The sequence below is a fragment of the Arachis stenosperma genome, chromosome 8 (assembly GCF_014773155.1).
Source record: "Arachis stenosperma cultivar V10309 chromosome 8, arast.V10309.gnm1.PFL2, whole genome shotgun sequence".
NCBI lineage: Eukaryota > Viridiplantae > Streptophyta > Magnoliopsida > Fabales > Fabaceae > Arachis > Arachis stenosperma.
The window spans coordinates 29,591,884-29,619,737 of NC_080384.1; the positions used below are offsets into that span (position 1 = coordinate 29,591,884).

Sequence of the window (27,854 nt, forward strand, 5' to 3'; positions counted from 1 at the left end):
ATGAAACATGATAGGCATAAAACAACTATCCTGAGTTACTGGGACCTACACCAGATGACCGACGGCATCTACTTCGGCTGTGTCCCTCTGCTCCACATTGCCGACAACGCCTAGGAGCACGTAACATTCGTGTGTCCATTTCGTTCAAGAAACGTGTCATCCTTGGGCGACCTTTGTTCACCCGTCTCATGTTCGGATTCGGGACAAATCGAGGGCCGCTGTACACAGGCCACATAGTGGGATTGCCCAGTGGCCGAAACCTAGCTCGGTAAACCCTCCGAACTTGGTCCATCTTGTAAACTTCGTGGACATACACTCGCCAATCCAGTTGCTGGTTCGCACAACATGCAAAAACATGTCGACAGGGAATCCGATCCACCTGAAACTCACCACAGTCACAGCGTTGTTGACGGAGATCGACGGCATACTCAGTTCCAGCTGGCATCTCACGAACCTCGAAGACCTCATTCATCCTATCGAAGCAATTAACCTGGATGTTAGAACTTGCAAGTTGATTGGCATTCAATTTTGACGTGACAACCTCAGAAAAAACATGTCCAGCTGTTATCCGCGACTCCGCCTCGGCTCTTTTTCTAGTGAACAACTCGTTAAGCCTGTAGAATGTGGCTTTCACAAGTGCAGTTATAGGAAGATTGCGTGCCCCCTTCAACACTGAGTTGATGCATTCCACAAGGTTTGTCGTCATGTGACCCCAGCGGTAGCCACCGTCATACGCCAACGCGTACTGTTCGCGTGGGATTCGGTTAAGCCAGTTCGTATATGCCTCGCCCCGTTCACGTAAACGCTGGTAGCGCTGTTCGTACTCGCGTACCGTCCTCGAATAACCTGGACAACAATCAAAGCCACACAGGAGAAGAATTCATGAGAAAAAGTTGCTGGAAGGTAACTCGGTTAATAAGGAAATTCAAACTATTAACATTTACCTATATTGACCACAAGTTTTTGCAGGTACGGTGCCTTGAACTTTCTCAAGAAGTTCGACTCTATATGCCTGATGCAAAACATGTGGAATGCTCTCGGGGGCGACCAAGCTCCGTTGCTCCGGGCAATAGCTGCATTGATGGATTCGTGCCTGTCAGAAATCAGTCCCACCCCATCCCTAGTCACAACATGTTGTCGCAGGTTACTAAGGAAAAAGTGCCATGCATCAGAAGTCTCCCCCTCCACAATTGCAAACGCAATAGGGACGATATTACTGTTACCATCCTGTGAAACGGCGACCAACAAACAACCCTTATACTTTCCGTACAAGTGAGTCCCATCAACCTGGACAACTGGCTTGCAGTGTCTGAACGCTCTAATGCAGGGGTAATAACTCCAGAAGACTCTATGCAATACCCGGATATCAGTTACTTCCTCATCACCTTGATATGCAGACATAGTCTCGTAATGGACGATTGCTGATGGCTCCTTGTTACACATGGCCTGAAACCATATAGGCAAAGCTTCATATGATGCTTCCCAACCGCCAAATATTTTTTCCACTGCTTTTTGTTTCGCCAGCCATGCCTTCCGATAGCTGACGGTGTAATTGAACTTCGACTGCACTTCTGCAATAACTGATTTCACCTTTATCGACGGGTCAGCCTCAACCAACGGCTTTATTGCTTCCGCAATTGTGTTCGAATCCAGCTTCGAATGATCCTGAGAAATAGTGGCTCTAGTACAAGTGTGAGAACCGTTGTACCTCCTTATAACCCAACAATACTTTCTGCTGATCATGCTAACCCTGATAAGCCAATCACACCATGATCCATACTGTGTACACTTCGCATAGAAGGTCAACGGCTCCGACTCATACACACGGTAGTCTACGCCTCTTCGGATGGTATAATCTTTCACCGCCTTCAATACAGCTTCCCTAGAACTGAATTCCATTCCGATTGCAAATTCACCATCTGCGACCATAGGAATTTCTACCACAACGACAGCCAAATCAAAATAATTTAAGGCAAATACATTTAATTTTCAAATCCTACAAACATAAACACATCAAAAACTTTGGACGAATGCACAGAAATTAATTTTCACGTCACTTATATTCTTATTTACATCTATCAACATAGATTATTTCCCAAAGTCTACTACTTTCTACATTTATATGTAAATACGTACCGGCACTCATATATTCCGGAAATTCCGGCGCATGCATGGCTTCCAAGTCCAGAGCCCGCATGAAGGACGGCTCCTCAAATGGATCTTCGTTTGCAAGTGCATGTGCAACGTCTCCCACATTTGGAGCCTCCACCCCGTCACCTTGATCTTCTTCTCCTTCTGGAGCAACAGCTTCGTAATTGCTTTCAAACTCTTCCTCACTGTCACTATCATATTCTTCCTCTTCAATATTTCGGTCAGCTTCAGATTGTTCGAATTCGACGTACAACTCTATCACCGATATCTGACCGCGACTTTCAAAATACATTGAAAACATCTCCTGCATACTCGCTTCGTCGGTTACATACTTGGTTTGATACTGCACGAAACCGCCAAATACCGGTATGGGATATCTATATACCATACATGATATTTTTTTGGATATCTGAAAACCTATCCTCTCACAAATCACACCTTTCAGCTCCTCAAATGAGATCGTGAACGGAATAACAATATCTAACGGCTTCTCACAACTAAATCTCACTCCTTCAGGTGTTTGTAATAGAATCTGACCAAAATAATATACTCTAACTGTAACTCTATCAACCATTTTTCATACTCTCATACATAAATATCTAGTAAACTCTCATTTATTCTTGAAATTCAAATAAAATCACAAAGACGCAATGACAAGTAGAAGAGAAGAGAAACAGCAGGAGGAAGAAGGGAAGAAGACGCCGAAGAACATACACGAATCACATATGAGGAGTGGATCCGAGTTTCCAACACACACCCACATATATATATATATATACAAATCGGACCCCCCGAATCATACAAAAAAATTTTTTTTTCCTCAATCATCAAATCGGACCCAGCGACTCCATAGGAAAAAAAAAATTTTTTTTTCACCCACAAAACGGACCCAGCGACTCCGTCTAAAAAAAAAAAAAAAACTTCCACCAAACGGACCCAACGAGTCCATGCCTAAAAAAAAACAAAAATCAAAAACCTCCCCAAACGTACCCTCCGATTACCCTTTCCTACACAAAAAAAAAATTATTAACATTGGAATCGGACCCTACGATTCGCATCTAATTTCAAGTTTCTCTCCCGCGCAGCCCAATCGCTGGGTCCGATTCCCCCCCGCCATGGATCAGAAAAAGCTGCCCCACACCCATATCTAACACCCCCATATCCCATTTCTCTGCATAACTCCTCCGCACTCCCAATATTGAAAAAACTGAGCCAAACTTTAATGGTGAAAATTTAGGTGTAGTATTAAATAAAAATTTAATCAAATCAGTTAAATCATCTAATGACTCTTAGTTATTAACTTCACGTGAAATTAATTGTAGCTGAGTTTTTACCAACTTTAATACAATATTCAGAAAAATCCTGTAGACTTTAATGTTATTTTAACTTTTAAATTAAAATAATATTTTATAGTAATTAAATAGTTTTAGCTTATTATATTAATTATATATATAAGTTTTCTTCACAACAGTATCATCCAATTATCATAATAAATTATAACAAAAATAAAAATAAATATATTTCATAAAGATTTAGCTGACATATTTTTTTAAAGATATATATTAAGAGTATAATATATTTTTATGTATTAATGTGTTGAAAATGTTAAAAGAATTTAAAAAAAATTGTCACATATTTGTTTATATATAGTATTCTTCAAATATATGTTTGAGACGATTATTAACATCTAAAATAAAAACTAAGGGAGAAACTTCAGGTATTTTAAAGATACTAATATTTCAATACTCTTAGTCATTAATTATAATTATAAAAATATATATAATATATATTAATTAAAATAAACAATTAAAATTATTGAAACATCAGTAATTTTAATATATTTAAAAAAAAATTAAAATTACATTTATCGTTGATTTGCTGTTTTTTAGAAATAATGTTGTTTAATTTTAGGATTATCAAACGAGTTAATCCAGTCTATTTAGATCCGATATATCTGAACTTATGCGCTAAATAAATTATTTGTTTAAATTTATTTTATTTACAGACTATAATTTTTCAGCCTAAATTGTTTATGATCAACACGATGCATTAAATAGATTAATCTGATTACTTTTTTATTTTAACTTTTAAAAAATATGCTGACAAAAAATATTATTTTTAAGTTAAAAATTTTAAATAAATATTTTTTTAATTAAGAGATCAAATTTTTAGGTTGAAAAATATCTGTAAAAAATAAATAAATTTTAATTCGTTATATTTTTTAAATTAATTGAACTCTTTAATTTAAAAATTAAATAAATTTAATTTTAAAGAAAAAATCTATTTATTTAAATAAATAAATAGACTAATCCCATAAATTTAACCAATTTTAATGATCTATTCAATTTTCGAACACTGTGAATTTGTAGGTTTGTACGAATATATCAATGGTTGTCTTAGGTTCAATCGGTCTGTTACTGTCTCCGGAAGAATGCTGTTGTTGTATTATCTGTCTTGCCATGAAACGCTATTAATATTAATTAATATTGTATTACTATTTGATTAATTAGAAAAAAAAATATTCAACTTTCAAATGGTTGATATTTTCTAGAAGATCAGATAGATGCATCATAGACCGGCATCAACTATTTTATTGTGTGTCAAAAGTCAAAACCATTGACGAAATAAATAAATTAAGTTTGATAAACTAATTAAAACTACCCTAAACATTTGACTTAGTGCAATTCATATCAAATTAAATCTACTTGTCAGAAACATAAAATTATTGATTTACGAAGATAGTGACAAAAAAAATGTAAAATTTGCACACACAAGTTATAAACAGAGACAAAAAAAAAAAAAAAAGTGAATTTGTTGTCAAACTGAGGCAACATCCCTCATGATTTTATTTTAAACTCATAAGAATGTGAATCATCAGTCAAGTTATGTCGATGGTTCCAATTATTTTTTATTCAATAAATTAAGCAAGATCAGAGACCTTATAGTAATATAATGAATTGAATTGATGAGTGAGTTGGCAGCTTATTGAGTAAATAAAAATACATGACATAAACATATAAATTATAACAATTTCGACTACGTTATCAATAGTATTTTTGTCAATTTTTTTTATAATTATATTTAATAAAAATATTTTTATAAATATATCTAATAAAAATATTTTTTTATAATTATATTTAACAAAAATATTTTTATAGATATATTTTTTAAATATATCTCTTTATATATATATTTAAAATATAATAATTAATTATTATTGACATGCAATAAATTAATATATTGATATCCCATATTTTTTCAAATTATAATAATTAAGTTGTGTTCCAGAAAATACCCTCATCCCTCATACCAAGCTGATGTGTGGTTCGAATTCCATCCACACATTTGCATTCAATTCCTAATAATCGATTGACAAATAATGAATAAATTATCAATCTGACAAAGAATTATGTTAATCAAATATATTATGCATAGTTTGTCTAATGATTTTGCCAATTCAAAGTAGCTATTCTATCACAATAAACTAATAAAGTAATAAACACAGCATTTTAAGATCAAAATAAACAGAAAATAGAGTTTCATTAAGTAGTAATTTTAATTCATGAATTAAAATTTGTTTACTTTGCATTTTTATTTTTTATTTTTAAAACTTTGTGAAAGGAAAAGGAAATCAACAAAATCTTATTTTTTGTTTTTTTTATAAAAAATTTAAAATAGAAAATACTAAAAATACAAATAAAAATACAAACCAATTACAACTTTAATATTTTAAGTTCAATAAATATGTTAATAATTTTATAAGTTAGTTTTATAAAATTTAAATTAAAATTTGATAAACTTTATCATCTATATATTCATACACGTCTCTATAACCATTGGAAATTAAAGTAAAGCACATTATTGATGAATCTTCAGCATTTCTTTGAACCTTTTGGGAATAGTAATTAAAGAAATAAACTCTATAGGAAGTTGGGTCTGTATAGACGGCTATATCTATATATCTATTAATATTTCTTTGTAAGACTCCAACACGTTTTTTGTTGTTGTTTTTATTCCCTATTTTCCTTGGTCCCTTCGAAAGTTTAAATAATACAAATGTATATTCTTCGTTGCTTATACTATTAGTTTATGCTTTATATAGACATTGAAATCATCGTCAAGCTAAGGCATTACCAATTTTTGGTCAACATGCACCATCTCAAAGGGAGCAAAACGCGCTTCATCCTAGATCTGTATTTATATGGATTTACTATCTTCATCATTTTTAAATATTACTATTCTTGTGTAAATAATATGAACGTAGTTTTCGTTATAGGAGTTGACGCCGAATTTTAACTTTTAACGCCGAGTTATAGATTGAGATAATCCGAGTTTTTCGTTCAAAGAGATATCACGTCATAAAAAGTACGAACAAAAGAGAAATGTACCTGTAAAAGGCATTCCGATATTTAAGTTAGTACTGAAAAATCATTGTTCCGTTTGAGGATAAAATATCATATTTTTATAGGTGAGGTGAAAATGGTCGGTTACATTTTATTGATCATCTAGATTGAAGAGCAGTTATTAGGTTTTAATGAGTGATAATTCCTAGTCGGACGTTTTTCTAGGATGTAGTCCGTTGAGTCTGAAACGTATAACGCCGAATTATAACGTAAAGTGCCGAGTTATGACATCGGATTTATAACGACCGTATCACAGCCCCCAAACTTAGTCTGGGAATACATTTTAATGAATCATAAGTCGGCCATTTAGTAAGATCATAACTCGGCCATTGGATTAGCCTTGGAGCCCCCGGTTCAAGATGCTTTATTAAAACAAGGAATAAAATCTTTTGAATTTCAGACATTATTTGAAATTAATGTGTATTGAAAAGTGTAGTAGTATTTGTCATTGATTTTGCCTTTGGATTTTTTCAATGTAATTTTGAACCATTGATTTAATAGATGCAACGGTTAAGGTTTTTCATGGAACTGAATAGTTAATTTGAATAGTCGCTGAGACGATTTTGATAAAAACGAATTAGTTGGGAGAGAACATTGCGTTAGTTCACCTTTGTTTGGTGATTTGATTGAAGATTGAGTTTGATTATGCATGTGTAAACAATGCGACTTTAAATTGAAGAATTATTGCGAATGAGCGTTAGTTCACCTTTGTTTGGTGATTTGATTGAAGATTGAGTTTGATTGCGCATGTGTAAACGATGCGACTTTGAATTGAAGAATTATCACGAATGAGGAGCGTTAGTTCACCTTTGTTTGGTGAATTGATTGACCATTGAGTTTGCGCATGTGTAAACGATGCGACTTTGAATTGAAGAATTATGGCGAATGAGATGTTTGGTGAATTGATTGAAGATTGAGTTTGATTGCGCATGTGTAAACGATGTAACTTTGAATTGAAGAATTATTGTGAATGAGCGTTAGTTCACATTTTTTTGGTGAATTGATTAAACATTGAGTTTGATTGCGCATGTGTAAATGATACGACTTTGAGTTGAAGAATTATCGCGAATGGGTGTTAGTTCACCTTTGTTTGGTGAATTGATTGAACATTGAGTTTGCGCATGTGTAAACGATGCGACTTTGAATTGAAGAATTATGGCGAATGAGATGTTTGGTGAATTAATTGAAGATTGAGTTTGATTGCACATGTGTAAACGATGCGACTTTAAATTGAAGAATTATTGCGAATGAGTGTTAGTTTACCTTTTTTTGGTGAATTGATTGAAGATTGAGTTTGATTGCGCATGTGTAAACGATGCGACTTTGAATTGAAGAATTATTGCGAATGGATAAGTGTTTGTGCTTGTATGATATATGATTTAATTTGTTGACTGTTGATAGTCATAGTTTGGAAGAAAGTTGATATAGATCTGATGATAGTTGATATAGATTTGACAATGACTGATAATGATTGATATAAATTTGAAAAAGAGATAATAGATATAGACTTGAAAATAGAAAAATAGATATAGATTAGCAAATAGAGATAACATATATAAATTGGCAAATAGAGATGATAGATATGGATAAGAAAATAGAGATGACAGATATAGATTAGAAAAGCAGATATAGATCGACAAATAGATATGACAAATATAAATTGAAAAATAGAGATAACAGATATAGATCGGCAAATAGAGATAACAGATATAGATCGGCAAATATACATAACAGATATAAATCGGCAAATAGATATAACAGATATAGATTGGCAAATAGGGATAACAAATACAAATCGGAAAATAGAGATGATAGATATAGATCGGAAAAATAGAGATAACATATATAGATCGGCCAATAGACATAACAGATATAAATCAGAAAAATAAAGATAATAGATATAAATCAGAAAATAGAGATGACAGATATAGATCAGAAAAACAGATATAGATTGGAAAATAGATATAACAGATATAAATTGGCAAATAGAGATGATAGATATGGATCGAAAAATATATATAACAGATATAGATCGGCAAATAGATATAACAGATATAAATTGGCAAATAGAGATAACAGATATAAATCGACAAATAGAGGTAACAAATATAAATTGAAAAATAGAGATAACAGATATAAATCGGGAGATAGAGATAATAGATATAGATCGGCAAATAGAGGTAACAGATAAATTGAAAAATAGATATAACATATATAAATAAGGAAATAGAGATAACAGATATAAATCGGCAAATAGAGATGACAGATATAGATCGAAAAAATAGAGATAACAGATATAGATCGGCCAATAGACATAACAGATATAAATCGGCAAATAGAGATAACTAATATAAATCGGAAAATAGAGATGATAGATATAGATAAAAAAACAGATACAGATCGGTAAATGGATATAACAGATATGGATTTGCAAATAGAGATAACAGATATAGATTGGCAGATAGAGATGATAGATATAGATCGGCCTTTTTCGGGCCTTAATGATTTATTATATGACCTTTGTTTACAAAGGTGCAAGTAAGTTTGAAGCCACTGGAAGGAAATACGGCCTATAGAAAGAAGGGCGTTTATTTCGAGACCTCGTGGTGGCGCCAATTGTTCTTGTGTGAATAACCTGGACGTAGCCTCGGCTACAGGAGTTGACGCTGAGTTTTAGCCTTTAACGCCGAGCTATAGGCTGAGATGATCCGAGCTCTTCGTCCAGAGAGATATCACGTCACGGAGAGTATAAACAAAGGAGGAGTGTACTTGCAAAAGGCACTCCAATGCCTAAGTTAGTACTGAGAATTCAGTGTCCCGTTTGAGGATAAAATATTATACCTTTATAGGTGAGGTGAAGATGGTCGGTTACATTCTATTGATCATCTGAATTGAAGAGCAATTATTAGGTTTTAATGAGTAATAATATCTGGTTGGACATTTTTATTCTAAGATGTAGTCCGTTGAGTCTAAAACGTATAATGTTGAATTATAACATAAAATACCGAGTTATTGTATATAATATCGAGCTATGACATTAAATTTATAATGGCCGTATCAATTATCAACCCTAAAAAGATGTATATTTTTCTTTTAATTTAATTTTTATCACTCGTTAATAAAGAGAATATTATTCTATCTCCAAAATAGTAGATAATATGGACATTTGTCTTCAATATGAAAAAAAAGTGGAACATATGGGATTGAAAGATCAGAGATAGAATGTTTTTTTTTTTTTTTTTTGGACATGGCCATGGGCCAGATGAACAAACCTAGCCTAGACCCAGAATCCGAAAACTCCCAAACCCGGAAACCCAAACCCGAACCCGTTCATCTCACCCACTCCCCAGCCCGACACTCCTCAGAACCCTTAGCAACCTCAGGATCTTCTTCTTCCTTCCGATGAGTGCGTCCTTGCCCCCTCGAGGAAAGTTTCCGTGCTACTGCGGCCCGTACAGATTCTCTCGCTAGTCATTGCGTGTGTCCCATCTTCCTCCTGCGCGAGTTCTCCTCTTCGCTGAAGTACCCCTTGCTGCCGTTGAGCACGACCTGAATTTGCTGAGTTCTGAACCACGTTATAACCCTTGCTCCACTTGTGCTGAGAGAGCATTTGCGGAAAGTTATTTGAGTGTTCGTTCCCTTTGTTGTGGCTGTTTGCTTTACTGAAAGTGTCTCTGATGGTGGGTTCCGTTTGCAGAGTAGAAATCATGTTGTGGAGTTGCAGATTCCCTTGAGTTGCATGGCTGTTCCAGGTTTCCCTTTCCACCCGCCCAGGTAATCCTTCATCTCTTTGATTTCCTTGAGGGTTGGTTGAACTTGAAACCTGAAAGTCTTGAACTTGATTGCGTTGATTATTATGAAGATTTGCGAATCCTGCCTCTGTTCTGATAATCTTCATGATCTGTGTAGGCGGATTGAAAGTCCAATGCCTCTGTAGCTGATTTACTGCTGCCGTCGCTGCCAGTTGGTGAGCTAAGGTGTTGCCTTCTCGCGGAGTCCAAGTAGCTCCCACATCCGGCGCCTCTTCAAGCAGTTGCAGAATGTCCCTGATAATTGCATCTGCTTCAGCTAGTGGCGTTCTTGCCTTGATCGCTTGAACCAAAGGTAAACAATTTGATTCGATTATGCAGTTCCTTATATTTAGATTTTTAATGAGAATAAGAGCTTCTCTGTATGCTTGTGCTTCTGCTGCTAAAGCTGATATTGATTTGAATTTTGATGAAGTTCCGGTTATGATTTTGCCTTCCCAGTCCCTGAACACTGCTGCTGTTGTTGCAATTCCTGTCTCCCTTTGGAAAGCTGCGTCTATGTTTACTTTTATCTTGTTGCGGGGTGGAGGCCTCCAGGTAATCCTCAGCTTCTCTGCATTCCTGTCTGCCCTGGCTTTAATGTCTTTGTTGAGATCTTTTGTTGCATTATGATATTCTGTTGCAATCTGTTCTGAATGGATTATTGTATTTTGTGGATTGAGTTTCTTCTGCTGAAATATGTGCTGATTCCTAGCTTTCCAAATGCACCAACAAATACATCCTAATTTGCACAAAACTTTTTCTTGTTCATCTCCTGCCAGTTTCTTAATTTTGTCAGTTGTATTTATCAACCAATTTTCAAAAGATTTGACCTCGTACGCCGTAGGCACGATTTGAATACTAGATCCAAACCAAACCGCTCTCGTCCACGGACATAATAGCAACACATGTTCTATAGTCTCATCTTGTTCATGACATATGCTGCATTTGGGAGTGAGAGTAATTTTACGTTGATATAAGCTCGCGTTCACTGGTAGAATCCCATGTGCTGCTTTCCAAAGAAACATTTTAACCTTCTCCGGTGCCGGTAATCTCCAAATCCTCTCCCAAATCTCCTTCGAATTCTGACTTGTTGAAGCTTTGCCAAGAGTTGCGACTTCCATTGTGTCCTTCTCCTCCTTCGCTGCCTGATATCCTGATTTGACTGAATAGTCTCCGTCATTCCTATACGGCCAGACCAAATGATCATTTTTGTTGACCAAACTAATCGGCGTTCTTGTTATCAGCTCAATCTCATTTGGATGAAAAATTTTTTGAATTTTCTCTAAATCCCATCCCTCGCCCTCTCTTATTAGCTCACTCACTTTTTTATATTGATTTTCTCCGGCTGTCCTCAACTTGTCTATTCCTACCACCCAATTATCTTTCCAGATATCTATCCCTGCTCCATTTCCTATACTCCACCTTCCTTTCCTTCTGAGAAAATCTCTACCCTCTAACATACTCCTCCAAATCCATGATGCATTGCCTCCTCTTTCCGCTTCCCATAGGCTACAATTTGGAAAGTATATGGCCTTTATAATCCGAGCCCATATTGCATCTTCCTCCTTTACCAGTCTCCAAGCTTGCTTAGCCAAGAGCGCTAAGTTTTGGCATTCGAAATCCTTAAATCCTAAGCCTCCGTTTAATTTGCTCCTGGTCATATTTGTCCAGCTCTTCCAGTGAATGCTTCTTTCCTTATCGTTTTTATTCCACCAAAATTTTGCAATTAATGATCCCATTTTCCTGCAAAAAGATTTTGGAAACTTGATGATGTTCATGGCATAGACCGGAATCGCTTGAATAACTGCCTTTATCAGAACCTCCTTTCCCGCTTGATTTAAGAGTTTCTCCTTCCATCCTTGCATTTTCTCTAGTATTTTTTCTTGAATCCACTCTAGTGCTTTGCTCTTGGATCTCCCCCATGTTGCTGGTAATCCTAGGTATTTTCCTGGCTCTTCCCATGATGTCATTCCGGTGATCTCTTCAATATTAACTCTCTTCTGTATCGATACTTGGCTTCCAAAGATCAGTCCAGATTTTTCTATATTTATTCTCTGTCCTGAAGCCTCTGTGTATTTGTTTATGATCTGAATTAATTGATAAATCTCCTCCTCTTGCGCACCTGCAAAAAAGATACAATCATCAGCGAATAGCAAGTGGGTTAAAACTGGTGCTGTTGGAGCTAATTTAATTCCTGAAATCAGGTTGTCCTTCAATGCCCTTTCCATGAGAATAGTAAGACTTTCCGCTGCTAAAATAAAGAGATATGGCGATAGTGGATCTCCCTGTCTAAGTCCCCTTTGCGGGTGGATCTTGGCCGATAATTTTCCATTAATTTTAAATCTGTAATTGGCGCTCTTAACACAACTCATCATCAGCTTCACCCATTCTGTACTGAAGCCAAAATTTTCCATGACCTTTTGCAAAAAGTTCCATTCCAATCTGTCATAAGCCTTATTCATATCCAATTTGATGGCTATATCATTACTTCCGTGATTTCCTTTTCTGTTTAATTTGTGAAACACTTCCTGCACTACTACTATGTTGTCCTGTATGAGCCTTCCTTTTATGAAAGCACTCTGAACCGGAGATATGATCGAGTCAAGCACTTTCCTCAATCTTCCAACTAATACCCTTGTTACAATCTTGTATATGAAGTTACAACAGCTGATGGGTCTGAGTTGATTGAGACTCTCCGGTTGCCTCACTTTCGGAATTAAAACCACAGTTATTTCTCCTATCTCCTCTGGTAAGCTGCCTTCTTCAAAAATCTGCCTCACCACGCCACACACTTCTTTCTTTAGAATGTCCCAATATTGTTGGTAGAAAAGTCCATTTAACCCATCAGGACCCGGGGCTTTTAAGCTTCCCATGTTGAAGACTGCTTCCTTGATTTCCTCATCTGTGATCTTTGCCATTAGGTTATCATTCATCTTACCCGTGACTCTTATAGGTATATGTTTTAAGCATTCTTCCATGTTCCTATCCCCTTCCGATGTGAACAGTTTGGCAAAATGTGTTTCTACTAGTCTCATGATTTCTGTTTCTCCCTGTATCCAATGTCCAGCCTCATCTCTTAGTTTATCAATTCTGTTCCGCATTCTTCTCTGTATGGTTGTTGCATGGAAAAAAGCTGTGTTTTTGTCTCCCCATTTAAGCCATTTCAACCTTGATCTTTGCCCCCAGTATTTTTCTTCTTGCCTCCAAAGATCATTTATCTGGTTCTTCAATTCTTTCTCTCTTTTTTGATCCCCTGTCCGTCATCTCACCTTTTTGTATCTGAAGTAGCTCGTTTTTCTTTTTTTCTATTTCTTTGTCTGCTCTTTTAAACTCTCTTTTGCTCCATTCCGTCAATTCCCTTATGCATCTACCCCTCTTTTTGGTGAATTGATTCCAGTAGTTTCTGCTTCCATCATCCTTCTGCCAGCTTCTCCTAATAACTTCTTCACATTCCACATGTTCAGTCCAAAAAGCCTCATACCTGAATTCTTTTTTTATCCTAATTTTCGGCTGTGTTTCCAAAATTAAGGCACAATGATCCGAACTTATGGCCGGAGCAGCTTTTAGAACAACATTCTGATGTAGATTAAGCCATTTCCAATTCACTAATACCCTATCTAATCTTTCCCTAGTGACAAAGTTATTTCTTGGGTTGCTGTACCATGTGAACCTACTTCCTTTAAGATCAATATCTATTAAACCATTATCATCTACAAATTTTCTGAAGGTATCCAAATAAATCTTTGGTTGAGGATGAAGGCCTACCTTTTCATCTTGACTTAGGATATCATTGAAATCTCCCAAAACAGCTTGAGGTTCTTCATTGTTTCTATTACTTACCGTGAGCTCCTGCCAGAGTTTCCTTCGCTTTTGAAAAATTGGGTTGCCATACACAAAAATACCCTGCCATTTCATAACATTATTGATATTAATATTTGCTTTAATATAATTATCACACCACTCATAAACATCAATATTTATATTGGATTTCCAGAGCAAACATAGCCCACCGGACAAGCCCCGGGGTTCTACACAAAAAAACTTGTCAAAATTCAACTTTCTTCTTATCCTAATCATTCTTTCTTGACTGGCCCTGGTTTCCATTAAAAACACTATAAGCGGCTTTACTTTTTTACAAAGGTTATACAACTCAGAAATTGTCGGGTCAGCCGCTACTCCCCGACAATTCCAACTGATGATACTCATGGCTGAGGGAGGGGCTTGATAAGGCCCGCCTCCTCAGCCATTTGCATTTCAGTAGTCTGACCAGTGACAAACCTAGCTAACTGATACTCCCCTGAATCATTGGAATTGTTGCTGTTCTTTGTTTTCTTGGGTTCTCTATCCTCTTGTTCCTCTTGCCTCTCTCTGTAAGTTAGCATTGGAATCTGTTTGGTTTCTCGCTTTCTCTTCAGATTCAGCTTTAGTTCCAATTTCTTTGCAAGTCGTATCTCCCAATCTGTCTCTGCTTCCGCTTCCTTTTCTTCATCTTCATCACTTGCTAATTCAACATAATAGATATTATCCCCCAGCTTTGTTTTTTGGTAATCTCCTTGATGTTCTATCATTTGATCTTTTTTGGATAGTCTTCCATTAGCATTCTCCTCTGTTTCCCCCTTCATAAGTTCTTGTTTCTCTTTTTCCTCTGTTCTGGCTCCACATTCCTGTTTGTCCAGCTTCCTTGCTAACATAAGCCTTTTTAATTCTTGGCCCATAGTTTCCTTTCCTTTTTTTTCCTGGGCCCATTCTCCAATCGTCTATTTTATAGCTATTCACTTCTTCTCTTTCCATTGCATCCTTATTTAGCCCATTTTTTCCCGTAAACCTTCCTTGCTGGTGTGAAGCCCCTGTATTAGGCCCAATATCTCTTGCTTGACCAATTCCATCTGATTCCTTTTCCTGATTCCTCCTTTCTTGCATCTGGGCCTTTTTGAAATTGGCCCATTCATTCTTCCTCTCTCTTATCTCCTCAATCAGATTGCTAATCTTATAGGCTGCTTGTAGGTCATGATGCATATCCCCCTCTTCCTGAAAATCAGGGATTCTCGGTACTTCTTCTACCTGCTCCTCTGCATCTGCCATCTCTTCTTCTCTCTTCATTTGGTTTTCCCAGACACTTTCCTCCCGGATTTTCTGCTGCGAAACTTTTTCTGACCTCTTCCTACTCTCTTCAGAGCTTCGTTCATCACTACTCTCTCTCTCCGGGTTCCTTGGTTCACGCGCCTGCATCCTCCCCTCCTGATTCTGTCCTCCTTGGTTTGAGGTACCTCCTCCCATGGTTGATCCTGTTCGGCCCTGAGTTGCTCCCAGTCCCGGTGCATATTTCTTCTTTGTAGGATCCCAGCATGCCATGGCTGTTGGATTCTTGCATGACTTCCTTTCATGCCCTAGTATGCCACAGTTAAAGCAGTAGCTGTCCGGCAGTCTCTCATACTTGAAAAAAATCCACAGTGGAGGCAGATTCTCTCTATCTAACCAGAATCCTGTTGGTAATGCTTTTGTGATGTCGATGCTCACCCTAATTCTCAGATATGGCTTTTTGAGGACTCCCTCTGTCTTTGGTTCTTCAGCTTCGACTAAGACTCCTAGCATTTCTCCGATAATCCTAGCAGTCTCTTTCTCCATGAACTCAAGTGGTATGCCATGAACTTGAATCCAGAATTCCATAAAGTCATGGTCAACTTCAAAAACAGACTCACCCTCCCTCCATAACCTGAGATTAATCAGATTACCTTTGACATTCCATGGTCCATTCTGAATGATCTGCAACCCTTTCTTCCTATCTTTAAAGCTGAATAGTATCTTCTTTCTTCCAATATCTGTAACTGCCACTCCTTGAGGGTTTCCCCACATTCCCAGTAAGGCATTTTTGCAAGTCTTGAAGTTTATCTCCTTATCACTTATTAGTTTGCCCACCACATTTAAGCAATCTTTCTTATATCCCATTTCTCCCGGCTTGTTGAGCTTTATGACTTTACCTTCAATGTTGTTCATTTTGAATGTTGATGTAGGGAAGGTTTTGTGTTTCAGGTTTAGAGTTTAATGTGGGAAGTATATTGTGTTTCATTTTAGAATGTTAACACTGATGAGAGATTTTTTGTTTTTTGGACAGGTGATGGGAGTTAAACTGTTTAGTTTTAATAAACGTTCTTTACATTTTTTGTCAAATAGAGCAAGTCATAAAACAAGAGGAGCCCAAGTAATTATAACTAGGTTTGTTAATGGGCTCATAAAACAAGATGTCATTTTTGGGTACCAATATGCATGTTCAAGTCCATCCAGCCTCATGACCTCCACATTTAAATGAAAACAAAAAACTTTGTCCAAAAATATATAAAAATAGAAAAACAAAACGAAAGAAAATATATTGAGAATCACTGGAGTAATTCAAGAGCAATTTAACCCTATAACATTGCATGGGTAAAAATAAAAAAACCTAGTTTCTTTAAAATCTATATTATTCAAAAAAAAATTTAAATATCCTTATGTGCAAGATTGGTGTAAATAATAATATTTGAAAGGTTCAAGTAGCTTATTCTAGGGTGAGGCTAAAAAAGTAAAAGGTTAACTTTGTGTAAAATAATTTGACATGATAAAATTCTTCATTTTATAGAAAGATTATTATGAAAGCAAGGGTCCAACATTATGACTTGCTTAATCTCTTCTCACTGTTTTAACTTTTATATTATAAAAGCCACCATTAAACTAGCTAGAAATCATTTCATCCTATAATAGAAGTATAGAACTACATCCAATAATTTTTGTTAAAGAAAATGTGAGGTCAATTCCTAAAAATACATATTTGTATTTCCTGGTCTTGTTAATAACAAGCATTTACCTTGACACAAATAATTAAGAATCCATTAAAAAAAATTATAACCATAGAACACATGTATTTGTATTTATTATAATGATTCTTATTTTATTTTTAACAAATTAAGTTGTGAATTATGATATAAGACTACACACCAATCACATTTCCTAACTTATTAATTACAAGGTTGATAGTCTAACAACCAGCAGGAGTTACCATCAAGTTACACAAATAAGTAAATAACAAATATTCAAATAATAATATAATTACTTTATTTTAATTTTTTTTCCTGACAAAAAATTCGTACATAATTTAATTGAATTCAATGCGAGTTAACCTTAGACCTAGAATATACTAACCTATAGTGTTATAGTCTATGGTTGTCGCTGTCACACATAACCCATTCATTTCACTTGGTTATTTTCCCGGCAACACCTCAGAAACCCTAATTTCCCAGTTTTGCACCGTTTCTCACTGAATTCAACGCTTTCCGTTCCCTCTAAAAATCAACCCTGACAATTCTCCATAAATCGAATCCTCCTTACTGAAAAGTTTCCTTTTTTCGTTTCCGGTGTAAGTTTTGCTGATATCGTCAGCTTGGGTGTGCGTGCGCTGTGTTTTTTTTTTTTTTTTTGGGTGTTTGTGGTTGAAGGTCCTTCAATGGCGGAGGACCGGACGAATGAGGGAAGTGACTACAGTTCGGAGGAGGAAGGAACTGAGGATTACAGGCGCGGAGGGTACCATGCGGTTCGGATTGGGGATACATTCAAGAATGGATGCTATGTGGTTCAGAGCAAGCTTGGTTGGGGCCATTTTTCCACCGTGTGGCTCGCTTGGGACACTCAGAAATCGGTGCGTGCTTTTTTTTTTTTCATCAGGGAAAAAAGATAGATATCACAAGAAAAAAACAATTGATGGAAAATGATTTTTTTTTTCAATTCTACTTTGGACGATTAGTTAGTAGCTTGGAAGAAGCCGAGTTTTGTGTTTTAATTGGGTTATGGCTTTAAGAATGATTGGCATTGTTTCAATGGAAGAGGACTTTGTGGAAAGTTTAGGATTTCCTATTTTATCTCAATTTTTCTATGGGAAAAAATTTTCTAAAAGGATTTTATTCCAATTGTCATTGAAACAGTTTTCATCAGTGTTCTATGTTTGGCATTCTAAAGAAATATATAATTCTTAATTGTTAGATAAGATAGCTAGATTCTGCTTCTTAATGCTTTGTTTTGCTACAGAAGTTGACAAAACTTTGTAATCAGTTGTTCATATTATATTGCCTTGTTGCTTTTTTTACTGCGATGTTGTTGATGTAGATTGTAATCTGTGGCTATGTTATTCTTCAATTTGGAACTATATGAATTGATGTGGGCGATTATTTGTCTTCAGAGATATGTCGCCCTAAAAATTCAGAAGAGTGCTCAGCACTACACTGAAGCAGCAATGGATGAAATAAAGATTCTCAAACAAATTGCAGATGGAGATCCACAGGACAATAAATGTGTTGTGAAGCTTTTGGATCACTTCAAGCATTCAGGACCTAATGGCCATCATGTCTGTATGGTTTTTGAATTCCTTGGGGACAATCTTCTCACTCTTATCAAGTATAGTGATTATCGAGGAGTTCCCCTTCCCATAGTTAAGGAAATCTGCTTCCATATTTTGGTGGGTTTGGATTACTTGCATCGTGAGCTTTCTATAATACACACTGATTTGAAGCCGGAGAATGTCTTGCTTCTGTCACCACTGGATCCATCTAAGGATCCTAGGAAATCAGGCATTCCACTTATTGCTCCAAATACGAAGGAGAAGATCAGCAATGGGACCTTAAAAGATGAAAAAAGTTTGCATGCAGATTTGACCAAGAACCAGAAAAAGAAAATGCGGAAAAAGGCTAAAAAGGCAGCTCAAGCTTGTGTTGGGATGGAAAGTCCCGAGGAAGCCGACGAGGATGGTAAAACACCTGAGCAAGATGAATGTAGTAAAGATGTGGAACTAAGTTTAGAATCCAGTGAAGTTAATGGTTCTGTGGGCAAAGATGAATCGACAAAGGCTTCTGAAACTAAGGATGATCCCCAAGGAAGCCGTGGTCAAAGGAAATCTGAAAGAAAGAAGTTACTTGCCTCTGCTGATCTTAAGTGCAAGCTGGTTGATTTTGGTAATGCGTGTTGGACTTATAAACAATTCACAAACGATATTCAGACGAGGCAGTATAGATGTCCTGAAGTTATTCTCGGATCAAAATACTCAACTCCAGCAGATCTATGGTCTTTTGCTTGCATTTGCTTTGAGCTTGCGACTGGTGATGTTCTTTTTGATCCTCACAGTGGTGACAACTATGACAGGGATGAGGTGATCATCTGTTTTAGAATTGAAATTTACTGATTGGCTTCATTTTTTTCATATCATTAGCTTTTGACTTTGAAAACTCTCTTTAACTTAAATCGATGGACTACTTTATTGATGTTTCAGAATTTTCTTTGCAGGATCATCTGGCCTTGATGATGGAGCTTCTCGGAATGATGCCCCGCAAGGTAAGCATGTCAACGTCCAAGTTGTTAATAATATAATTCAATTTTGCATCATGACATAACCAAGAAAAAATATATATACAACATACCTAACTACCTATGCTTGGTTGTTTCTACGTGTCATTCAGTCATTTCATTATGGACACTACTTTCCTTGTCCTATTGCTGGTGAATATTTTTCTTTCTTAATGACATCTGATACCAGAGAATGAAACAATATGTTGGTTTACTGCATTTCTTTTTATATTTTAATTTTGATATTCTATAAGTGTGAAGTTATTTGTACCATCAACCAATTATACACACTACACACATACAGACAATTTTTGTGATAATTATTGCAAGTGTCAAACCCTTTTAGTTATATGGCAATTTATGGTTGAGCTACATAGCAGAATATAAATAGAATTTTATTTTTAATTGTCAGTAAGTATCAATATTTTGTTTGTTCCCAACTGCTAAGAGCAAATATTTCCTTTAGATTGCATTAGGTGGCCGTTATTCGCGCGAGTTTTTCAATAGATATGGTGATTTGAGGCATATCCGTCAGTTGCGGTTCTGGCCTCTTAACAAAGTACTGATGGAGAAATATGATTTCAGCGAGCAAGATGCAAATGACATGGCTGGCTTCATTATTCCATTACTGGATTTTGTCCCTGACAAGAGGCCAACAGCAGCTCAGTGCCTTACTCATCCATGGTTGAGTACAAGACCTCGGACTCTCAACCCTTCGTCCACACCTGTGCAACCGGGGGCGAAAGATGGAGAGACATTGGAAAAGACAAAGGAAAAGGCTGAGCTGGAAGCTGTGGAAGTTGGCATTGGGAATATAGCTATTGATGGAGCTCCAAAGCCAGTTGAAATGTCCCAAACTATACAACAGTTGTCAAAATAAATAGAAATGCATCCTGTTTTTGTTTATTTGGAAATGCAATGAAGGGCCCTTTGATGAGTGATATTCATGGAACTGTTGTATTAGACCTTATATGAAGCAATGGGTCCCATATCAAATTTGGGGTGAGGTATTTTTTGAAGCTTTGAATTTCGGTAGCCCTTGATTGGATGAGGCATGGTGCATGGATGTCCTTTCTGATGTGCTGCAGTAATATTACCTTTTGAGGCCTTCCCTTATTCCAGAATGGCTCAGATAGCTTCCTTCACATTCAACATAAAATGTCTCGGGCTGTAAACACTAATGTCCTTTATTATTTATTTTTATTGAGTTCTCCCCAGAAACTTCTTCCTAGATTAGATTTTTCTTTTTTCCTTTTGAAAATGTTACTTGTGAGGGGTTTGAATTGTATATCTGAATGAGTTATATCCGTTAATTCTTGATGTGTTCATATCAGAATTTGTTGATGAAGACTTTGCCCCCTAATACGTTTTTTTTTTTACATTAAAATTCATACAAAAGCTTCATCGTATGCAGAGATATTATATATTTCGAAACTTTAGTTTCTTAGCTTGTTTTAAAGAGGACTCTGAAAAACTAACGGGTTGAGTTGTTTAGTGACTGCAATTATCCGAGTGACTTGGTGGATTTGAAAAAATAACGGGTTGGGTTCGGATTTGTTGGGGCTTCGTTCGAAATATCAGACTACCAGACTCGCAATTCCAAGATATTAGTTGGTTTTTCATTTTAAAAAAATATTATTTATACAAAATAATTTAATAACTAAATTCATCTTTATTTGTGTATAAATATATTATTTAATTTATTTTTTATATGTATTTTATATTTCAATATATATTTTATACAAACAATTAATTTGATAAGTCCAATTAAATTAGTGTAATATAACAAAAATCAATTATGACTAGTATTATTTCAAATTTTATTGTTTAACTTAGTTAGACCTGATTCATAAAAAGATTTGGATGTGTAGTATTACTCTCTTTTTTTGTGTACTAACAACATAATTATTCTATTTTCCCCAGATTTGGTTAGTAAATGATCACGATAATACACAGCATTCATTGTGAATATTAGTCGTACTTAATTTCCACATTAAAAAAAAGATTGGATCAATCCTGTACCGTGTTTGGACGTCATTTTTCTAATCTTGCCCATTCCAATATTCTACACACACCAGCACCCTAAAAAATTCCCAACTAAAATGCTTCTTGCTGGGGGAGTGTTCAACTTCCTGTCTTGATGCATATAGTGTGAATGTGTATTGTTTTAGCACGTACGGGCACGAGCAACAACTAGATGTAGGATCTCGATGGCTGATCGTCGATTATGACTATTATAACCACTCTGAAATCATTAAACAACAAAACAATGCTCTACTCCCTTCCTAAATAAGAATGGAAACCAATTCTTGCCGATTGATTGGTAATGACTAATGCCGGTAATATTGCACACACTTTCCAATTCATTCTGGATGGTCCTCATGCACAATCACTGGCATTCATTGAGTTCTTAGTTTTCTTCATGATCTGATATCACCTGAAAAAATAATTGCATTGGGAAGTCATTAGAAGCTTCATATATATGCAATATATTTGGGTTAAGGATGTTATATAGACAAATGGCTTAAATGTAACTTTTGGTCCATATAGATATACGTTGTTTTTATTTTAGAGTAGTACTACAGGGGCTAATAAGTTAAAAGGTAGTAGATATTATTACCTAATTTTTGAAGTTTCTTCCAATCAAAATATTTTCCTTGCCTTGAGGTAGAAATACATAAGGAAAAAAGCAACAACAGCACCGACAATTATTCCAGCTGTCGTCAGCCAAAATGCAAACTGCATACAAATTAAAAAATTTAGCTATGTTTGTAGGACTTTTTTGTTTCTTTGAGACCAAGTGACAACCATTTGCTAGAAGAATCAAGAAAAACATGCATGAAATATGATTTCGGAAAACAACATACCACATGCTCTTCAAGATATGACTTCAGGTTCATGCCAAATATACCTGAAATCATGAAAAATAATCAGTCTGATGCATTTGATATTCATGTAGCATTTGATATGTAATCTGCATGTTTATTTGTGATATTTCATTCAACCTCAAAATTGAGCAGCTGAAGATCCTAAATATTAACAGCCCTTGTCCTTGATAGGATAGAACATTAAAACAAAAGAATTTTGCTGTTATCATGGTAGTAAGTTATGAAGGCCAAATGCATGCTCATATGTTTTAGACTAACTTCAGAATTTTAACATAACAAAATTGTTAAACGATTTTATGAACAGTCTGCAACTGGATGTCAAGCTTTAATCAAACTGAAGTTTGCTGGAACTCTTGGTTAATTTTAATGCTTAATGTGAAATCATTTCAATTAACTGGTTTATGTGGTCTTGGGTGTGATTAGGTAAAATAAATGCTGGTTAGCACATGGACGGTTTTGGTAGAACTCACTGTACAAACTATATCAAACCATTGCCAAAAATCTGTACCTGCTACAAGTGCACCAACTGCCACACAGAATGTTCCTACTTGGAGAAGCAGTTCCACTCGGCTAACCTCAAGCCTTCGTGAGCTGTCAAATGCAATCAAATTTGTTGGAACAAATAGTGTCAGTAAAAGCAATGATTGCAAACTGCCTAATCCCCTGTGACAAGAGTGAATTGAGGGCCAAACCTCAAACTGACTGCTATAGAATCTTCCATTTCCCTTGCAGAATCAAGAAGCCTTTCAGCTTGACCATGACATGATTCACATCTGAAAGTACGGTTAGAAATAGAAATCAATTTTTCAATGAAATCAATAGTTATGAAGTAATTTGTTGAAATCATCAACTTTTAGGGAGTTTGAAAGCTTCATGAAACTTGTTTCCTAATGTAGATTCCTTTAAAATATTTGTAGCTAGATTACATAGCTTTATGGATATCCATGAGGTTGTAACATGCAATGGTAACCAACAGCTTAAGATATTGGTTTCAAATTGTTTACATGTAATGCACCAATTAGGATTGAGAATAACCTTTGAAGATAATTTTCAAGAAGCATCTCAATTTCCTCCTCCTCCTCTACATATCACAAAAAAAAAAAACAAGTAAATAAGAAGAAAGGCAAACGAGAAGTTATGTTATAGGTCAACAATAGAATGTAAGACCTATTTGAAGTCAGCAATAACAAAACTTCATCAAATAGCTTACCTTCGGCAATCTGCTTCTCTAAGGGTACAGAGCATTCGACCAAATTGTCTCCTTTTGTAACCGTGCAGTTTCTTCCCATAATACATATACGGCGTATTTCATGGGGATCTTCCAAAAGGTCGAGCAGCATCTGTCTAAGAGCGCCAGCCCTAGAACCTAACTCAACCTAGCAAATATGCATGAAGGAAATAAGCAACTATAGAGATGAAAAATGATAGCTTATTGGGGAGAAAAACTACAGATTAAATTTTACCAAAGTTTGTTTGCTAATACGAAGTTGCTCCAATATGTCACCCGTTAATCGATTTGGCAAGGCTTCAAGAAGAGCCTGCACCTGGAACAAGAGGGAGAGAAAGAAAGTTGAAAAAATATTATATTTCCAATCAAGGAGGGAATCCCGAGACTCAGTGACGGACCCAGAAAAATTTAATAGTGGGGGCAAAAATATAATAAAATTTAGATATAGAATTTTTTTTTAGCTTTTCACGATATCCAACAAGTTAAAAATTAATTTATTGTGAATTTGGGTTCCATTTAATAGCCTGCAATTGACCAACAATGAATTGCGTGCTACACATACGAGATGAAATTTAAACTCTCAATACTTACTTAAGTAGATGACTAAATTATCACTTGACTAATCCAAATTGGTTTAGATATATTTAAAATTTTAAATGAAAACTATCTATACATATTAATAAGAACTAAAAATATATATACAATCACTTTTATAATATTTAAAATAATAAAAATATAATTTCATACATACAATATAATATTCAAAATAATGAAAAAATAATTTATAACGACTTTTTTTTTATTTTTAACATGACTAAATATTATTTTTATATTTTTTTAAATAATTATTTTATTTTTTATTATCTCATATTTAATTGTCAAATTTATTTATTATAATCTTTATAGTATAAATAAATTTTTTAACCAAAATAATTACAGTAATATTAACATATAAATAACATATTTTTTTATTTTAAATAATTTTTAAAAAATTACTAATAATTTAAGTTGTATTTAATTAAAAATTAAATTTTAATTTAATTAACAATTAATTAACTAATATAATAAAATTAATTATTACTATTTTTTAGTTTATTTATTTATTTTTTATACTAAATTAAATTTAATAAAATATTTTTTTAATATAAAATATAAAAAAATTATTTATATTTTATTTTAAAATAAACACAATATAATAAGTTATATATATATATATAAAGTGTAAGTATTAGTTTTTTTGAAAAAGCTTTGTGGGGGGCAAATGCCCCCTCTTCCTTATGCATAGGTCCGTCCCTGCCGAGACTTAAAATGGTGGAAACTTATGGGTCTGCTATTAATCCCTACTACAGAAAACCAATATAATCGGAAAAGTATTTCAGTAAGACTTTCTAGCTTGAAGTATGCAATGCTGAACATAACATATAAAGCACCACAAAATGAGCTTTATATCACTTTTCAGATGTAGTGGAATGCATGCATGAAGTCGTTGGAACAGATCACACAAGAACTAATAGATAATGCAAGGAATTTATGCCAGTTCTGGTTCGGAAGTAGATTTTGAAATAACTCCCGTTAATGTATTTTATAAAAACAACCTATGATAATAAAACAGGAGGCAAAAGATAAGAAATATGATAATAATAAAAGATGTTAGCTAACAGACAAAAAGTACAAAATATACTCGAACATTTAAGTTTAGAAATACCAACTTATGATAATAAGAAGACAAGGAACAACAAAGAAACACATAAATGCAAGAACACATACACAAAACTCCAACATGAAAACTCAGTTACTCACTGTGTTCCCATACTCACTCGAGGTTCTAAGTCCATCAGTCTGCGCTCTAAACGCTGTATTCTTGAAAGCAATGCTGCTTCAACAGCCTGAAAGTTCCCCGGGTAGGGATTGGTCCAGATTCTTAAAATTAACATGTTTGAGAAAAATATGAATACAATTTATTAAATATCCCTCTGAAAAGGAAACTAAGAAATCTTCTAAGATTATAGGATATGAAATAGAGGATTTCCATCTATTTTGTAGTGGGTGTAAATTGTTTAGAGTTTAGTGGGAAGGCTCCATGTATGTGATTTGTCTAACAGTTTAGTGGATGGCATTTCACAGCCGCTTGTTTACAGTGCCACCACAAATGGATGCCTCAGTAACATAAAAGAAATCAAAAGAAAACTCTTAGGAGACACAGTCACTGCTGAAGAGCCAAGAAATGGTTAGGTTCTCCTATCTGTATACTTCGTGTTTACAAACATCCACTACAGTACGAAACTTATTTTTACCTTTCCAAAAACTATGGCCATAAAGATCTACTGAGCTATAATTTTGAAATTTCTCCAACTGTTCAGTTTTGGTTTTTCTCCTTATCCTTTTCAGTACTATGTATGTAAGTATGTTAAATGAAAGTAGCAAATTTCAGACAAACCTCGAGTTCAAATGGCATTGATGGCCCTCCGTTACTGTTCTTGGGGTTCAACCTGGGCAACAATGACTCCAGAAAAGCTTGCCCTCCTTTACTGATAAATATCAGCAGAGGCAGAAGTTTGGTTTTAGTGCACTCAAATAACTTTATCCATGAAATGATGACAATGATGCAACCATAATTTATTAATTTGGAATTAAGACATTACCGATTATAGTCAAATATAAGTACACAATCTTTCATTGCTATTGCTCGAAGGGAGCCCAGATTTAGAAGTATCGCATACTCACGAACCTAACACAAGACAAAGAACTGAAAATTAATTGATATAAAAGGCAACTTCAATAAGGGATGCAAACAAAAGAAACTGTACCAGCAAGGAGGGTACCGAATTCGTCAAAAACAAAGACGGATCCACACTTCGAATGTCCCGAGGACGAAGACCTGAACCATCATCAAACAGAACAAAGCGATCACAGCATCAGCGTGCAAATGCATCTTTGCAAAATAAGCAATGGGTGCAATGGTTGATTCAGAAACAACTGTTATGCAAACTATAACTACGTTACAGAAAGAAGCTTAACATGAGTAAATGAACTGATATTTATTTTCCGCTAATTTCAGCCTTAGGCGTAAATTTATCCATTTAACTCACCACTTGACTTCAACAATTGTCTCCTATTGATTTTTCTTGTCGATACTGTTCCATCTGATCTCACTTCCACAACCTTCACAAAGCAACAAAACAGCAGAAGAATCACATGAGCAAAATGAAACCAAGAAAAAAATGAAAAAAAAGAGTAAAAAACTGCATAGAAGCTTCAATAAAATTCTAGAAGCTTCCAATAACGCCTAACATAGTAGTTTCAGAAGTTAACAGGGAGCTAATGATAAGAACGAACTTCGTAAACCGGTTCTCGAATTCCAAGCGAAAGAGAGTCGCCGGAGTAGCTAGTCGCGACTCTCGGAGACTCAAGACGGTCAGTTTCCGAAGCAGAGGTTTGGCTCCGAAGCTGACCGGTTCCGTCATCTTCAGAAGCAGCTTCGTCGGAATCAGTGACGACTGTTTCGGCGTCGCTCCATTGCTTCTCCTCTGTGGATCTGGCGAGGCATTTGACGACGTAAGGCGCCAGAACCTTCAGCTTCAGTGCCGGAGCCAAAACATTGCTCCGGTGGAGTAGATTCACGGAAGAAAGACACGGCGCGTCAAAAGCACGCGGTTCGGCGAGATCGGAGAAGGCGGCAAAGTTAGTTGGAGCGAGCAGAGGTTGTTGAGAACGGAACCGCAGTAGGAGCGGCCATCTCAAAGCCATGGTTTAGTTTAAGTGCGGTTATGGTTATGGCTATGGTTATGTTATGGTGGTCGTGCATGCCGTGCAGGAACGGAGTAGTTGGAGCTTCTGCACTTCAATCGGAGTCTGTAACGATCAAAACGAAACGATGTAATAAATTATCCAGTCAGTTCTTTTCTTTTTATTATTTTAATATATTTCGAATTATATTTTATTCATATTCCAAATTTCCAATGCAAAGATAAATAAGGGGAAAAACTGAAAAAGGACATAATTTATTTGTGGCTGGTATTTGCCGTTGGATTCA

The 27,854-nt window shown here is 35.4% G+C and overlaps 4 protein-coding genes across 5 annotated transcripts; 1 reads left to right on the forward strand and 3 right to left on the reverse strand.

Moving 5' to 3' along the window:
- Positions 1-25: 25 nt before the first annotated feature.
- On the reverse strand, positions 26-2,725 carry LOC130945750 (uncharacterized). Its single transcript, XM_057874456.1, has 3 exons — positions 2,137-2,725; positions 945-1,937; positions 26-846 (listed from the first exon to the last, which is right to left on the reverse strand). Exons 1-3 carry the CDS (start codon positions 2,723-2,725, stop codon positions 26-28), a joined length of 2,403 nt encoding a protein of 800 aa, XP_057730439.1.
- A 7,208-nt stretch (positions 2,726-9,933) lies between these two features.
- On the reverse strand, positions 9,934-13,446 carry LOC130945751 (uncharacterized). Its single transcript, XM_057874457.1, has one exon. It carries the CDS (start codon positions 13,444-13,446, stop codon positions 9,934-9,936), a length of 3,513 nt encoding a protein of 1,170 aa, XP_057730440.1.
- A 4,113-nt stretch (positions 13,447-17,559) lies between these two features.
- LOC130944623 (uncharacterized) lies at positions 17,560-21,053 on the forward strand. Its single transcript, XM_057873026.1, has 4 exons — positions 17,560-18,011; positions 18,549-19,511; positions 19,646-19,693; positions 20,172-21,053. Exons 1-4 carry the CDS (start codon positions 17,820-17,822, stop codon positions 20,583-20,585), a joined length of 1,617 nt encoding a protein of 538 aa, XP_057729009.1. The 5' UTR covers positions 17,560-17,819; the 3' UTR covers positions 20,586-21,053.
- A 637-nt stretch (positions 21,054-21,690) lies between these two features.
- On the reverse strand, positions 21,691-27,725 carry LOC130944626 (magnesium transporter MRS2-11, chloroplastic). Of its 2 annotated transcripts, none has more exons than XM_057873032.1 (14): positions 27,158-27,725; positions 26,911-26,983; positions 26,644-26,699; positions 26,464-26,549; positions 26,259-26,349; positions 25,639-25,707; positions 24,057-24,137; positions 23,804-23,969; positions 23,629-23,674; positions 23,286-23,366; positions 23,102-23,184; positions 22,573-22,616; positions 22,326-22,444; positions 21,691-22,142 (listed from the first exon to the last, which is right to left on the reverse strand). In XM_057873032.1, the coding sequence occupies exons 1-13, from the start codon at positions 27,566-27,568 to the stop codon at positions 22,349-22,351; spliced, it is 1,383 nt and encodes a 460-aa protein (XP_057729015.1). In that variant the 5' UTR covers positions 27,569-27,725; the 3' UTR covers positions 21,691-22,142; positions 22,326-22,348. The 2 variants fall into 2 exon arrangements, with proteins under 2 accessions (XP_057729015.1, XP_057729013.1); XM_057873030.1 differs by having other exon boundaries at positions 26,629-26,699.
- Between the last annotated feature and the right edge of the window lie 129 nt (positions 27,726-27,854).